Genomic DNA, 17,578 nt, shown 5'->3' on the forward strand with positions numbered 1-17,578 from the left:
GCAGTGCAACTACATTGTTCTTGATGTCAGAATGCTTCGATTCGCATTGATTTTGCAGATTACAGAACAGTGAATGTAAACCTTGGCAGAGGTTTCGCGCTCTCTGAATTCTTATCTTTACGGCGGCCGAATTATTGATGCAAATCTTGCTCTGAATCTCATTAGAAAGCAAAGATGTACCGAGAAGTGTATAAATCTGAAGTTGATGATCACATTCCCATTGCATCTGATTGCTGTGCAAAGTCTGGCCAAATAAAACCACCCCTGTCTTGTCGCTCAAGTGTCAATTAAAACAAATTTTATACACATGGATTTTAGGGTGGAGTGTTGAATCACGCGAAACGAGATACTCAATGATCTTACACACATGCCAAAACACGTGATGGAAGATGTTGATTAGTGGTGTCATAAACAACCTCGCCTTGCTCAACCTTTATCTCCAAGTCATAATACACAACTGGATCGTCACATGTTGCTGTTCACGTCAAGAGACAGAGGGTGAGGCATGTCTACGTGCTGCAGAACTGCAATATATAACAAGACAGGGGGAACACCGAGTTTCCAAAAACTGCTTCAACATGACTGTGGCAAGTGGTGTAACAGAAGACGCCAAGTTAGAGAGTGTATCCCTGCATCCCCTCGGACGAAGAGGAGCAGCGATGGCCCTGCCCCAGGAGCAGGAGCAGGAACAGGAGCCACTGTGCATCTTTGGGACAGGAGATTTGGGACGCTCGCTGGGCCTGCGCTTGCTGCAGACTGGCTGCAGGGTGGTGTACGGCAGCCGCAGACCTCACAGATGTGGCCCTTTGCCTCAAGGAGCTCAGGTGAAACACATGAGGCGGTTCGCTACGATCAGCAAGAACGGATGATTGTGCAAGTAATTCGCGATTTAACACGGTGAATGTTTGTGCCGCGCAGGTGATGAGCCATGAGGAGGCAGCGAAGGCAGCGCGACTCATCTTCATTTGTGTTCACAGAGAACATTACACATTCATGGAGACGCTGGCACCTTATTTGGAAGGAAAGGTGACTTGATGGCCGATGTGTTATGTAATAATGCCCTAATATTGATAACATTGACTTAGCAGGTGCAATTTGTGGCGCCTTTCCTGTGTTCAGGATACAACCAGCTTGCTATGTGTAAAGCTATCCATCATTTATGTATATATCTAGCATATCCTTTTTTTTAGGATTTTTGTTTGTTGGCGTGTGATGAGATTTTTCAATTGGCTCATGATAAATGGTTCAATAAATGTTATCAGGTATGGGCTACATACATTTTGAAGGGGGTCAGAATTTTTCATCCGTGCTACTGGTGGCCCACATAGACTACACGCTTTCTTACCAGATGTATGGAAAAAAAGGTTGTTTGAGATATGGAAAAAAATAATGACAAGCATGAATCATGGACGAAATATAAGCACAATATGTGCTCTCAATATATATATTATTTTTGATTATTACATGTACAGGGCGGCCCGGTAGTCCAGTGGTTAGCACGTCGGCTTCACAGTGCAGAGGTACCGGGTTCGATTCCAGCTCCGGCCTCCCTGTGTGGAGTTTGCATGTTCTCCCCGGGCCTGCGTGGGTTTTCTCCGGGTGCTCCGGTTTCTTCCCACGTTCCAAAAACATGCATGTCAGGCTGATTGGACGCTCTAAATTGTCCCTAGGTGTGAGTGTGGGCGTGGATGGTTGTTCGTCTCTGTGTGCCCTGCGATTGGCTGGCAACTGATTCAGGGTGTCCCCCGCCTACTGCCCAGAGATGGCTGGGATAGGCTCCAGCACCCCCCGCGACCCTAGTGAGGATCAAGCGGTTCGGAAAATGGATGGGTGGATGGATATTACATGTACAAACGATCCACTGTACTAACCCCACAAAAAAGGGTTTGAAGCAGACAACATAATATCGATATGTTTTTTTTCCGTGCAAAGGGCTCTCTATTAAAAATGTACCATTCAAGAATGCCAAAAAACTGCCAAACAATAAACCAACATTAAGTGTGCATTTTCCACTTTTTTTTTGAAACTCCATTTATGGTAGAGTTCAATATTATTGAGACTATAGATGCCCAAAAATATTAGGCCTACTCATATTGAAGTATAAGATTATAAGATTATAATACCTGCAAGACTATAAAACCAGATCTCATCTCAATTGACCTAATTTAACACTGAGTCACTAACATCACTGCCATGAATGGATGAACAAGGGGGCATTATTTTGGATCAATCTGAATTTTCAAACTGATTAAGTTAAAACCCGGTGACGTGTAAAACACTGCTGTGAAAACGTCATGATTTTAAATCATTCAGGGCTTTATATTGAGCACTGTGTGTTGTACTTTTAATCTTGAAAATGATGCAGTTCTCTGTGTCGACTCAGGCAAAGACTGACATCAATAAAGGCTAAAGATAGGGGTTGGCATCCAAGCTAATTATTTCAAGCTTTTTGTCTAAACCAAGACGTAGCTGCCAAATCTATGCTTGACGAATGCTAATTACCTGTAACTAAGAAATAAACATGAATAGTCGTCTCGAGGTTTGGTAACATGTAAATGGTGAGATATGTTCTCTTTCGCAGGTGTTAGTGGATCTCAGTAATAATTTGAAGAAAGACATGTACGCAGAAGCCAACGCTGCCTACTTGCAGAGGTAACAGACTCACGCGGACTCTCACTTGAATATTTTTGAAAAGCGTATGAAAGTTTTTTATTTTATTTGTATATGTCAAAAATGAAGCCGATATGTGAGGAGAGCAAAATTAGAATTTTAATGAATGAAAGTCAACAACTCAAGCGCCTGCCACTGTCTCTCTTGCTCTCTCACACTCCTGATTTGAAGGACTCATCACCAAGCTCTGAAGGAGCCAGATTAACGATCCTGATCAGTTGAATCAGGTGTGTTGGAGCAGGGCGAGTTGGAAACAGGCAGGACATCGGGCTTTGAGGAGCGAATTTGGACACCCCTGCTCTTTCGATACCAATTTTTATGGATTAAAACATTGTTCTAACAAGCCGCGGCAGGCTATATTCAATTAGCAATGTTTACATCGACGGAGACATGCCGTTGAGTAACTATTACACTCTACTGCACTGCAAAATGAAAAACGATGCACCCAACCTGCAATAAATGAACTGTGATATAGTGACTATGAAACACACTTGTGGTTGATGATGCAACAAAGCCAACAAAAAGTTATTTCAATGCATGTAATGTTAGTACAATAGCATTTAAGTGTTGACATTGTCACCTTCCCCTGAAAAAAAGAAATATTTTTTCCCCCTTCATATTTTTTTCAATGTGGCGGCCATCCTCCTTTGTTATAAGTCCGTCTATATCTATCATCTGTAATTATATTCTTAATTTTTTCTTAACATGTTGAATATTTCAGTCAAATGCGTACATTTGAAGGAAAAATAAAACATTTCAAAACATTTGAGGGCGGAAGTGTCTTGAAAGCCAACTTAGAATGTCAAATAACCAAAAAGGCACCCACCCACTGAATCCTGAAGAAACCAAAGTGCATCATTCAGCAGGAAACCAACCGAGTTTCAATTTAGTCAAAGTGGAGGGATTGATTTGTGACGTTCAGAGCCCTCTAGTTTGCCCCCCCCACTCCCCACGTCTTTTCTCTTTTTTGTTTGTTTGTTTGTTTATTGAACATAAAACATATATACAGTAATAATTTGACAGAAAATAAGGTAGATAAAAAAAGGAAAAAGAAAGAAATCAATCTTCATTCAACACAGTTATTATGTTCAAGGGAGTAGGAAGAAGTAAAAAATGTATCTAGTCCTACCCTTTTTGAGAAGGATGTTCAAAAATGTCAGCTAAAGCCTTTGCTGTGTGTTCTCCAGACTGGTCCCTGGAGCAACTGTAGTGAAAGGCCTTAACACGCTGTCTGCCTGGGCTCTGCAGAATGGTCTTCTGACAGGAAAACAGGTGAGTTGGGAGAGGGAAAAAAAAAACAGTTTCAAAGATATGAGATGAATGGCGGAAAACAAGACGCGGCATGCTGGAACACAGTGGCGCAGTTGGTATTGTAAAGGGGAGGGAGCGGAAGGTCAATTCCATTCGATTCGTTAGCAGCGAGTCCTTGAAACATATTAGAACATGACAATAAATGGTCGGTGCGTTTCAGTGCAATCTGTTTTCATCAAGCCCAAAATTCCGCCAGTAGGAAGAAAACGCTGGATGGATGCAATGCCTTATTGATTCCGTCCATGCTGGTGCACATTATTGATTTTTTCCCATGTTTCCGTATCAATGCGAGAGAAAACGAGGGCAAAACTTGTAAAAACACACAAGTCAACACACTTTATGATGTTACAAAGTTGAAAGACCAGTGTTTATTGCAGCTTCCGCTTCGCAGCTACAAAGGGAAACACAAACATGTGGGAACCTCTGGAGACCAAACCTGAATCTGCCTCAAATCCTCTGCAACACAAACAAGCCGCATGCGCGCGCACACACACACACACACACACACACACATCCACGAATATCCTTTCACGTGCTGGTACCCCTGCAGTGCTCCATTTTCTTTCAAAAAATGTGAACGGCAGTATCCCTCCACCAGTACATGTGGAATTATACTTAGCGGTGGACGAGTCAATTCTGGAATGTGCATAATAATTTCCAATTCAATTTTTGGGATGGCAAAAGAAATAATCTCTTCCAGACTCCCATTGTTGCCATTCTAAAACCGTCATTGACTGACCAGGCAATGTTTTAAGCAGCATTTTAACATTCCAAATGACCACACACTTGGAAAAGTGAGATCAACATTTAACAAAGGCAAAATAAAGTCAAACTAATGTTAAAAACAATATACTCATCTCATCATTGTTTTTGTGATATACAGTGATAGGTGCCCAAGAGGTGAGTCTCCTCACATAAAAACAAATGTTTTCGTGCCTAGCACAAGTCTAGTGCAAAGTGTGGTCTAACTGCACATGGTTGGAGTTTTCTTTCTTTTTGTCTTTTTCGTAGACGAGCGCAGGTAGGAAAGGACATGTGCGCCATTGTGGGAGTGAGCACCGCGGACTTTTTTTCCTGGCCGATGTAAACGGCTTGCCTCGGCACAAGAGATGCGCGCACACAGTCTTTGACAGAAATAGACTTACTGGAGCCCAAGCAGAAGATCAAAATGCGCAAAGTACGTTTAGCGATGCGCGCTGTTGTCATATTTATGGATAAACATACCAAGGCATCCACCGCACAGAACTCAGAATCTGTCTGCCTGTACCTCGAACAAATCCACGTAAATCGCGTTCAGAAAACTGCTCTGAGCTGGTCTAAGGTCTAGTCTACTTTCAGTCACCAAATCGTTAGGTGCTCCGGGGGCAATGACCCTTGCCAAATTACCAAACACGCTAAACTAGACAAAAATTAAAATGCACTAATTTTCATGACGAGCGCACCTGCATTTTTCTATCAAGCCCAATGTCTCTTGCCATATTGTACCAAGCAGCCTGGGCAGAAACATGAAAGTCACAGTAAATTCAATTTCCGTTTCTCTTGTTATAATCACACTTTTCCATCACAAGCAAACACAAATCAATAAAGAAGCAGCCAAACACACTCGATACTCAAAGGTGGAGATATGCTCAGGTCTCATGGGATATTGTCACACGTCACTTGTGTTACATCTGGTTTGATTTTAGAGGCATCTTCTTCCAGACGTTTTCATCAAATTCAAACGTGCCACTGAGATAGCATTGACACGTTGTGTACCACAACGTCTGAAAAACAAGCTTGCCTATCTCTTCGTATATACAGTACATGGACAAGTGAGGAAGGCTTTTTATTGCGATGACCACAGGTGCATTTTCACTCATTCCTTTATTGTCTTTGCATTTAAGCCGTCACAGCAGTCAACGTGGCAAACACACACACTGTTGTGACTCAAACGGGAGCAGGGGGACAGCTTAGGTGGCAGCCAGGGAGCAGCTCGGTGTTTCAGTGTCTTGCTCAAGGACACAATAAAGCTGTGTCTTGGAGGCGCACGCGGTGATCCATATCACTTGACCACAGCTGATAATAACACTTTTTTTTTGTTGACTTGATATCCTAGCAGGAAGAACATTGGTGAGATCATCCATCACTAGTTGGGAAGGCACACACAGGCCCCTGGACTATAATTTTATGTTGGAAAAATCTCTGACTGCTTTGAACTCCTGTTCCAAAGACAGTTTCTTTATCAGTATTTCCCATGGCACATATTTAATATGATTTGAGAGCACACCGTCAAACAAAAAAAATGTCACAAAAAGTACACATACTGAAATGATCATGAGCTCGGATTCATTTACTCACAGATTTATTTAGTTTGAATTGAACACAACACTTACCGGGATATACTCAGGGGTTCCCTTGACTTCTGTTTTATGAATGGCAACAAGTAGATATACCAGTTAACTGCAATTTGTAGCATGTACTGAAAGATCACTTAATTGATATGTCTGTCACTACAAGTTTTTAGCATAGATTGATCAATGAACAAAGATACATTACACTGGTCAACAGCAAATTTTAATCAGAGATGGCTTTATCAGTCCAGAAAATTATTTTTGACGCTGACACAATTGATACAATTTTAATAAATGCTGTCACGTGTGTGTGTGTGTGTGTGTATCACATTTAAATTCAGATGAAGATTTAGTCTGTCGGCTGTCCCCTGCTCTTACGGTGCAGTAATGTAAGAAGACATGGCTGGCTGCCCGGTCCACTTACACACACCTGGGGGAAAACTGCTCAGTTGACTTGCCTGTCAAACTTTTTCACTCTGTGTCCTCTGCCTGCACAATTGCTGGACCCCAGTACACACACACACACACACACACGTTTAATCGCCTTATCTTGGGGCAGCAAGTTTGATACAACAAAATAATGACAGCATGGCAAGATGTAGAAATACGATGAGGACATGAGCGGCACACGATACGTACATACGGTACGTGTGACTGTATGTACGTATCGTGTGCTTTAACCCCCTGCAAGAGTTTCTTCTTCAGCTTCAGGATACAACATCACACAATTATTTCGATATTTTTGCACACAAGTCCTTGATGCCAGAGTTCATCGCGGTGTCACGGTGCAGACAACAGCTTGTGACTCATCTGTGAAATCTTTTAATTATCAGCAACAGTGCAGAACAACAGGCAGGTTCACGGCAACATGAAAACAATTCTATTTCTACTGACTGAGCAGTGGTTGTTTTAAGATGAGATGCTGCTCGCAGTTACATTTGGAGTTTTTGGATCTATTTCTCTATTAGCCCGAATTAACCGACGTTGTATCCCGCGAAGATACAAGATGCTAAGACGTTGGGTTGAAGATAGTCATGAAAAGAAGTCGCCATTATGACGGATTTGGCATTTGGAAAATGTTTCGTATCCCAGAAAATACAATCGGTCAAATAAAATCTTTCACTTGGATCCTGGGAACTTACATCATCTTCTAACGGGTTCTATTGAACTGATGTAGGAATAATTTTGGACAAAGAGACATTTTGAGTGAAATCACTCACAGTGTCCTAATGAATATGGTCTGACTGGGGATACAACAAGCTAGCTTTGATCGTCAGATGGTGTTGTTTTCTAAATGTGTTAAAACACAAACAAACATTTGCATGTTTGTCAAACTGAAGTAATTGGCTCAGTACATGTCGCTAATAACACCAGTCAGTCTAACATACCCCTCTTAACAAATCCTCGACAAATACACAAGGTTGGCTGAATTAACTGCTCTGTGGGCAATTAGAAATCCTTTAAAAACAGAACTGAGTACCGTATTTTCACGACCATTCGACGCACCGTATGGTTGGGCGCAGTCTCATTAATGGGTGCTATTTCTGTATTTTACACATAGACAAAACGCACTGTATTATTGGGCGCAATTTTAAAGTGGTAAAACATACGCCAGCTTAAACATACGGCATGCATGCGCGCACGCTAAAAACACGTTAGCTTGTAGCATTCGGTAGCATGCCAAGACATACAGATACAAGCTAAAAACACGTTTTTAAAAAGGCAACGGAAAACTGAGTTCCGTTGTATTTTATTTAGCCATCGTACAATGTACTCACGTTTTTCGATCAATCATCACCCAGAAATCCATCAAAGTCCTCATCCTCTGTATCAGAATTGAACAATTGTGCAAGTACCGGTAAGCCATCAAAAACGCCGTGTTCCCTCTCATTGTCAGTCACTCTCATTGCCATGTGGCTCCACAGAAATGATGCCGGCTTTGCCAAAAGCTCGAACAACAGTGCAAGCAGACACGTTCATCCAAGCAGCCACAATCCATTCGCAAATTGTGGCGTAACTCGCCCGGCGCTGCCTCTCACTCTTTGTAAAGTTGTGTTTGCCATCGATCATTCATTGTTCCCATGCCGTTCGCAACTTTACTTTGAACGCCCGGTTGATGCCGATGTCCAGCGGTTGGAGTTCTTTAGTCAAGCTTCCGGGAATAACAGCAAGCTCAGAGTTCATTTGCTTGACTTGGTTTTTCAGCGCTGCTGTGAGATGGGCACGCATGCCAAAAGCATAACCGATGGCTTGAAGTTTGAACTGAGCTTCGTAGGCGTGTCTCTTTGTAGAATTTATTTTCGGGGGTTCTTAGAAACCAAAACCGAAGTTGTTTTGCAACAATGCACATAGCCACACGCTATACAGGTGTTGGTACCTGCTTGTAGCGTCCCTTTAGCGTCCACTTACACGCCCACCCTTCACTCATTGGCGGACTTCTTCCCCGCATGCCTGTCACTCACGTCTGCCTTTTCTCTCTCTTTCTCTACATATATGTATATATACACGCCCACCCTTCACTGATTGGCTGACTTCTTTGCCGCATGCCTGTCCACAGTCACTTCCGCCTTTTCTCGATATAAACAGCGTGTCGGCTGTCAGTCAGGTTTTGGAACTCAGCGCATAGACAAGACGCTCCGCATCATAAGGCGTCCTGCCCATTTTGGAGAAAATTTTAGACTTTTAATGGCGCCTTATAGTCGTGAAAATACGGTAATTCTATTCATTAATTTCAACAACTCTTGAAGCGGGACGTTTGTTCTTTTCATTGCAAGCTAAGATTTCCTTTTTTTTTTTTTCTAATCAAATCTCTGTCCAGGTCTACCTGTGTGGCAACAGTGCAGAGGCAAAGCAGGCTGTAGCGGAGGTTGCCACCAAGATGGGCCTAACCGTTTTGGACAGGGGGTCACTTTCAGCTGCCCAAGAGCTGGAGGACTTCCCCCTGAGGCTGTTCCCCGAGTGGAGGCTGCCTCTCCGAGTCGCAGTCGGCCTCGCCGCCTTCTTCTATTTCTATCTGCTCATCAGAGACGTCATCTATGCTTACGTAGAGCAGGGGAAGGACATTTCTTACAGAATCATGGTGTCCCTGGCCAACAAGGTGAGCAAATGTCTGTATGAGCTTGCAAAATGTAGAGTTTCTGGGAGCGGGGGGGTTTCAGAGTCGCTGTAATATCAGCCCTTCGAATGGACTGAAATTGTCCTGTTCAGGTTGTTTTAGAAGACGAGCATGCACATGAGATCAATTGGACAACATTAACCTGAGCGTTGATGTGGAAACCCAACAATTTATCCATTAAGTTAGAACAATTAATGTTGTGGATTTGATCAGATTTGCCGTTCTTCCGGGAAACAAAGGCTGACTTTGTTGACACAGTTGACACCCCCCCCCCCCCCCCATAGCTAACCTTTTTTGACAGAACCATTTGCTGAAAAGCTAACCGTGGCAATATTACTTTTGTTTATTTCTGGTCTAAAGCCCTTTGAGGTATTGGACCATTAACCTTCCCCTCTTATAAGGGCTGTTTTTTTTACACACTAAGGGCTCTGTTTTGTAGACAGCATACGTGCGCTGTGGCACAAATGCCGGTGTAAACTGATTTTCATATGAGCGCTGGGCTTGCTACTTGTGTTTGCCTCTTTGGCAGACCTCTTGCGTTTTGGGTGATGTGCCCGGTGGAGTGACAATTTGATAGCAAAAAGTCGGTCCAAACCACATCTAAATATTGGTGCAAGTGGTCAAATGTGATTATCGTGAATTTTCTGGGGCGCAGGCAGGTAGATTCTGAGCCTCGTGGACATGTGTGGTTGATGTCAGCTGTGACGTCAGATGTGATTCATCGATATGTGAACAACGGTAATCAAGCCCAAAGGGAGGGCACACACACGATGGGGGCCACTAAGTGTCCACTCCGTGGTGCAGATGTGCTTCTGCCATGCAAGAAAGTAGTGCATGACTTGTGTATTGCATTTAAAGGTAATGTAAGGAGCTGCTTTGATTGACCATGATTGAAATTGTCTGTGACCACCTCCACAGCGGCGTAGCCCTTCCTCAAGCCTGCCCGCCTAACATGTGCACATAGATGTGCCAAATGCCGGGACAGATTTACGCATGTCATGAAAATAACTCGGGTTGCCTAGTTGTTTATGACATCAACTCAGACAAAACCTAATTTTGCCTTCAGGCGATACAGTTTACTGTTTGGGCTGTATTGGCAGAATCCAAATGACCACAGCTTGTATTGTTGCTTTCTCAGCAGTTAGGATAAACATGTTGGTTGATGACTGGGCCCAAGAATACGACCTCCACTCTTGTTCGTGTCTCAGAGTGAAGCTCACATTTAAAGGAGCAATCAACCCAAAAATTATCTTTACATTAATGTTCTATGATCACTACCAATCACGGCTCAGCTTGTGAACGTCACCTGACCAGTTTAAAAAAAACAACAGGTGAGTCATGATCGGTTGTTACCTGAGCCCTGAGCAACTGTGATGTCATTTTCAGTTGACAGCAAGTGACAAAATGGCCGCCACCTGAGGTGGATAAAAACAGATTTAGTGGTGCTTAATTCACATTTGAAAAACAAAATATTCATCACAATGCCTTGTTTAGACAAGTGGAGGTGCAATGCCATTTCATTGAAGCATAACTTTCTTAAACGGGCAGGAATAACAATCCTTATTCTTACTCAGTTATACTGTATATGTGTGGACAGGCAGAGAGTTCCTTATGATGTGCTTCTAAAGTTTCTTGCCCTCTTTCAGGTGTTTCCCATCGTATCGCTTGTCATGTTGTCGCTGTGTTACCTGCCTGGTGTCATCGCCGCCTTCTTTCAGCTCTATAGAGGAACCAAGTACAAGTAGAGTATCAAGTCATTTGAAAAAAAAAAAAGCTACTTGCTAATGTCCAAAGTGCACTGCTTCAAGTTACTTCTCTCTTATTGTGCAGGCGTTTCCCGAACTGGCTGGACCGCTGGATGCTGTGTCGGAAGCAAATGGGACTGGTTGCTTTGGGCTTTGCTTTTCTCCACGCCATCTATACATTCATTATTCCCATTCGCTACTCCGTCAGACATAAACTCATCTCCCGTGTGGTGGACGAGGTACAGCGCAATGGGTTTTTAGCCACAGTACAAGCTGATCTGTACATTTATGGTACAAGAAAAATGTTCCTCAACGCTCTTGTCCGCCATCTCTCCCTCCCTTTAGATGAAGAACAACAAAACCACCCCCTTTGACTTTAATTATACAGAAGCATGGGGAACGGACTCCTTCTACGTTCTGGGCATCCTGGGCTTCTTTCTTTATGTCTTACTCGGCCTGACGTCGCTGCCCTCTGTGGGAGGCTCGCTCAGCTGGAGGGAGTTCAGCTTCATTCAGGTCAGAGCACACTTGCACATCTTTGATGGTAAAAGTGGGATAGGGTGGGGTGAGGGGGCCACATTGGTATTTTTTTATTCACAAAATGGAGAGATGTGTGCATGTTTTTATTTCACATGGACAATAGGAACATTTTATCCATCCATCCATCCATTTTCCGAACCGCTTGATCCTCACTAGGGTCGCGGGGGGTGTTGGAGCCTATCCCAGCCATCTCCGGGCAGTAGGCGGGGGACACCCTGAATCAGTTGCCAGCCAATCGCAGGGCACACAGAGACGAACAACCATCCACGCCCACACTCACACCTAGGGACAATTTAGAGCGTCCAATCAGCCTGACATGCATGTTTTTGGAATGTGGGAGGAAACCGGAGCACCCGGAGAAAACCCACGCAGGCCCGGGGAGAACATGCAAACTCCACACAGGGAGGCCGGAGCTGGAATGTGCACTGTGAAGCCGACGTGCTAACCACTGGACTACCGGGCCGCAGGAACATTTTATAATAATGCCTAATCGCGATATCATTATAATTAAGCGGATAATAAAGGCAACTCATGATCATAGAAGCAGCGGCGACCGAGAAGTGGGTTTACATGTGGTGAAGCGGTTTTGAAGACATCACAGACTCATTCGTTGCCTGGTCATTAAATAAAAATACAGCATGGGCTTGAGGCATAAGAATCATCAAAGTATAATGACGTGCATAATAGACACAACTCATTTGAACAGAAATGTTGGGAACCTTGAGCTTGGTCACCATGTGGTGGAGTTATTTTGATGACATAAAAGGGTTAATATACGGTACAGCACGGGCTACAAGCATGTCAAACTTAAGAACTCTGGCGGTATTTTCAACACACCTTTCACGATATGTTCCTTGGTATATAGAATTTTCCATTTAACCAAGCGTATCTTGTGTCCACGGCCCTTTGTGATCATACTTGGTAGCATGACGAAAGCTGTTCATAATTGAGTATGGGCCATAAACATGGGGGATGGGGGAGTTGCCTTTATTTGGACCTCATTGAAATATTTGGGAAAAAGTTCCAACTTCAGTATGCTGTATTATTGTTGTATGTTTATTTTTATTCTTAACATTCCATTTTACCAATAGTGAGTTGTGTGGTGTTCACTTCTATTGTAATTATTGTTATTATTGTAGTCGTAGTAGTAGTAGTAGTGTGGCCGCCCGGTGGTTAGCGTGTTAACCTCTCAGTGCAGAGGTCGTGGGTTCTATCCCGTCTCCGGCCTCCCTGTGTGGTGTTTGCATGTTTTCCCCCGGCCTGCGTGGGTTTTCTCCGGGTACTCCGGTTTCCTCCCACATTCCAAAACCATGCATGGCAAGGCTGATTGAACACCAAATTACAAAGGTCGCCAGAACAAAACATCTGAAACATAAAATACAGTTTGTTCATAGGATATAAGGGCATTGTCAGAATTACTGACGTATTTAATGAGGCATCTAATCTTGGACAGAGACACGCATCACCAAGACATAAAGATAGCAAAGATTGTCTTATCGTTTTTTTTTTTCAGTCTAAAAGACAATGTACTGTCGACTGAAAATAAAGTTAGTTTTTTTAAACGCCCCAGTACCATTGTCCTTATCTTGTGCTTCCTATCAGTAAAATCTCTTTTTAGGATTTTTTTTGATACATCATAATTATGTCAGTATTATTAAGTTTTTATCTGAGTTATTAAAGTGCTGTAAAAGCAATGCGTCGTGGGCACTTTCTTCCCAAGTGACGAATTAAGTCACTCCCGAACACAGACGTACACACAATGGATGACTGGTAGCTTTTAGCTCAGCATTTTAAATGTTAAGTTATTCATTAAACTGAATTATGAGGGAAGATATCATCCCACGTGAGCAGATTTGCCGGTACAGGTCACGGGCACGTGTGTGAAAAGGTCGCGCGCACCGATGGACTGATGGGATAAGATATTCGGCGATGGAGGTCAAGATAATTGATCCTTTGAGTAAGGAGGACAGAGACGACACAACCGAGATCTATTTGCATAGATTATCGGTTGTGAGCACAGTTGTCAACCAGGGAATGCATTGGATTTTAATATTCATGATGCACGAGTCTTTGCGGCTCTCGGTTGCGATTAAATATAAAATCCTTTATTATTATCATCGGAGGATGCCACCGTATAGTAAGTGTGCTTCTGTGCAGGAGCATATTCAAGATGCTCTATACCAAGTGATTAACAATAACCAAACAACAGGAGGACACTCGAGCGCCAACAACAATTATTCTGTAACAGCTGTGGAAAAAAAAAAGAAAAAAAACCCCAAATCCTTAAGAGAATGTTTTCACCATAAAACTTAATGTGACAATTTCTATTCATGAAGTCAGCAGGGGAGTAGTTTTATCCATCGACAAAAACACATCTGATGAGCCACACATGCACCGTATTATTAGTATTAGAGTATGTTATTTGCACAAATGTATGCCTGTGTTTTTCCCCTCTTGAGTCAGAATGGTTTAATAAACCAAAAAAAGGTCTCAGTGTGAAAAGAAAAGTCGAATCAATATTCTTTTTCTGAATACTGTAGCTGGATTTTTTTGGGGGGGGGGGGGGGTTTGACTAATTAAATGCAAATTATTATGATTTTTTTTTGTTTTGTTTTTTACAGTCCAAACTTGGCCACCTGACCCTGTTCATATGCACGGCACACGGTTACATTTACGGCTGGAATAAATTCCTCCGCACTTCAACGTACAAGTGGTACACCCCTCCAGGCTACATGCTGTGTCTGATTGTGCCGTCCGTGGTGCTGGTTCTCAAAATGCTGCTCTTGCTGCCATGCGTGGATCGAACTCTCACCCGCATTCGACAGGGCTGGGAGAGGGCCTCGAGCATGGAGACGGGTGAGAACAAGGCCACAAACCTGTGACCATCTGACCTTTGGGGTTCACCTGAGGTCAACTCAGCGCGATCAGTACTGGAGCACACTTGAGTGAAATTTCTTCAGGAGTAATGTTGATTCGTTTTGCTCACGCATTCTCCTGGTATTGTAGCGCGTCTACAGGGTAGGCAAAGCACATGACCCGATCATTTGGAGCATTTGGAGTCCAACTTTGGCTCTTCTAAAAGCGAAATTCAGCGGAATGTACAGGGCGTCGAGGATATGAAGTTTTCTTTTTCTTAGCTTTGAGGGATTTTATGTGCTTGTTGTTCCTCTTTCACCAAATGTGTCAAAAAATAGAACGATATCCCCGGACGACACATATTCTTTTGATAAACAGAGGCAATCATTTCCATTCCCCACCCTCAAAATGGAGCCGCCTCAAAGCGGCATCGTTCTCATTGCCCAAATCGTCCTCCCTCTCAAGGGCACTGCACACACAAAATTAGAATAAAGTGGTCGCCCCAGTGTGATGCTCTCCCTCAGCTGCTTTGATTAAACACACTTCACCCGGTATAAATTGGTGCAACGAGGAGAGACAGGTTTAGCGAACAGAGCGTAAAAACATTACCCTGTGTGGTTAAACGAATCAGCGTCGTAGTGAAGTGTTTTCCAAGTGCTGTCCCTGTCGTCTTCTCGCTATCTCGTCATAAATCTGTCTGCGCAACACATCACTATTAACTGTGATGGAACCCAAATAGTCATGTGTGTTCTATCTTTCAGAAAACCATTTACACATCATGCTGTTAAAAAAAAGCAAAAACCTCAAGAAAATCTGTTCTTTGCCAATGCCATACTCCTCCAAATTAATCAGCTGGTTGGATGCAGCGAATCGGAAACAATGTCAAAATATTTGAACAATCTTAAGATATGGTGAGACGATTGTACTGCATTCTTCTTAGTGACATGTTTGTATAGATCAGGGATGGGCAAACTAAATGCTTGGGGAGGGTCACAATTTTTCATCAGCGCTACGTCGGATCACGTACTTCCAAACTTGATGTATTACAAAAGGCTTTTTTTTAATAGGACATAATATGTGCATATGTGCAAAACACGTGCCTTTAATATATTTTTGTTCATACTTTTTTTAATGCATGTATAAAAGATCCACTATACAAACACAAAAATAAAGTGCAAAGGGTTCTCTTGCATTAAAAAAAAAAAAAAAATCACCATTCAAGAATGGCCCAAAAACTGCTGAATAGCAAACCACCATTAAGTGCAAGAACTTATTTTTGCACAAAAATCAACTTGAATCTTATTGAAGTCCTATATTTGCCCTGCATATCATTCCAAATATGCAAAAAATGGGCATATTGTGCAGTATGAGAGTCAGTGTAACAGATGTCTGTCATCTGGTGGTTATTGGTGATATTACAACTTAAAACTCTAGGCAACCCCTGCAAATTTGGAGTTTGATTTGCATATTCACATCTTTTCCTTTTTCATTTTTTTTCTGTGATTCGACCTCCCTTTTTTTATTATTATTATTTTAATCCCAACTCTACTCTAGATGATTGTGTAAATTAACAGGACCCAGTTGAAAGACTGCATTTGAAATATTGTATTTTCCAGATAAATGTCACATTTGGTCTCTATAATCTCGCCATTTCATGACATCATGTCAAAACGTAGGATTGTTGTCAGTGAGTTTTGAACTTGCATAACATTCCGCATTCCTACAGCTGACACGCGCGTCATCCCAAGTGGACTGATAAGGCGAATCTACTTTCAAGGAACTGTTATGTTAAGCTCTGCGTAGTAATAAGGGCTGATAAGAGCAGACGAGTGGGATCAGCGGGCGGTTTGATCAAGCGTCCGGTGAGTGCGCTTCGATCAGCAGCGACAGCTGGCGGGCAGGTGAGGAGTGACAAGAAAGGGAAGTTTAATCAGATAACGGAAGCAGAGGGGGCAAGTGAGGAAACGGAACATCTGTCATTATCAGATTCTCGCTCGCCCCCGAGCAGAACACTGATGCAAGAAAAAACTTTGTTATCCAGCATCTAATAACATTATCTCCTCGCACAATCTGTAATCTTTCATCCGCCCTCTCCCACTCTTGTATTATCCTCATTTCACCAGAGAACTGATGTTGATTTTAAGCTTTTTTACACTCCATGTTTGTGTGAGTGTGGGTGTGTGCCGAGATTTAAACGAGATTCAAATATTGCCCTGGGAAGCGATGAATCTAATAATGCCCAGAGAAACTGTGAAACAAGCTGGTTTACATATTGTAATTTCCACTCGTGTTGAAATTTCACACACCTAGACAACTCTGATACGCATAACGTGATTAGGGCCCGCTAGGAAAAAGTAAATAAACTGCTGCATTGTGGGTAAAGACACACGTTATGTACTGTAATGAGGAATTCACCTAGGACTCATCTGTGAAATGTATAAGAATTTAATAAAAGACAAAAAATACAACAACCTTGATTCTTTTTTAACACCTTCCGTCTCATCCTTAACAATTTACTAAAATCAATTTTTTGAATCACAAGAGGCCTGAGTGAATTTATTAGAATACATTAAAGGAGAAAGCCGTTGCTGACAGCATGTTGTGCCTTAAGGCAGCAGAATCAACATTTAGTCCTATTTTGGTGTTATCGTTGTTATGACTTTTGGCCTGTTCCGCCAGGGGCCACCGCAGCAAGTCACTCGCATTATTTGTTTCACAGTTTGTACGCTGGATGCTCTTTTGAACGCAACCCACCCGCTTTTTAGATGGTTTAGATGGCCTTTTGGATGGTTATTGGGGCACTGACCAGGACTCGAACCTACGACATGACCAATGCCACAACAGCCTCTCATGCAAATCAAACAAAAAGCAAATGGAAGCAACTGAAAATGTAACACACGGAGTTTGCGAGATAGCTCCAGCTAAGTCGACCCGAATAAACTTTCACGCGGTGTGTGGTTTTTAGGGAACTAGTTTTCATTAGCAGCCGGCACGTAGTTTTGCTGCCATTC

The 17,578-nt window shown here is 42.7% G+C and overlaps 1 protein-coding gene across 1 annotated transcript; it reads left to right on the top strand.

The window, feature by feature from the left end:
• The first annotated feature begins 364 nt into the window (after nt 1–364).
• On the top strand, nt 365–14,593 carry LOC147203745 (metalloreductase STEAP4-like). The gene is made up of 9 exons (XM_086113211.1): nt 365–824; nt 919–1,026; nt 2,582–2,652; nt 3,858–3,942; nt 9,130–9,408; nt 11,073–11,167; nt 11,257–11,410; nt 11,517–11,687; nt 14,333–14,593. The coding sequence occupies exons 1-9, from the start codon at nt 390–392 to the stop codon at nt 14,591–14,593; spliced, it is 1,659 nt and encodes a 552-aa protein (XP_085969337.1). The 5' UTR covers nt 365–389.
• The last annotated feature ends 2,985 nt before the right edge of the window (nt 14,594–17,578 follow it).

Source organism: Hippocampus guttulatus, chromosome 6 (genome assembly GCF_054856545.1).
Source record: "Hippocampus guttulatus isolate MCC_2025c chromosome 6, RoL_Hgut_1.0, whole genome shotgun sequence".
Taxonomy (NCBI): domain Eukaryota; kingdom Metazoa; phylum Chordata; class Actinopteri; order Syngnathiformes; family Syngnathidae; genus Hippocampus; species Hippocampus guttulatus.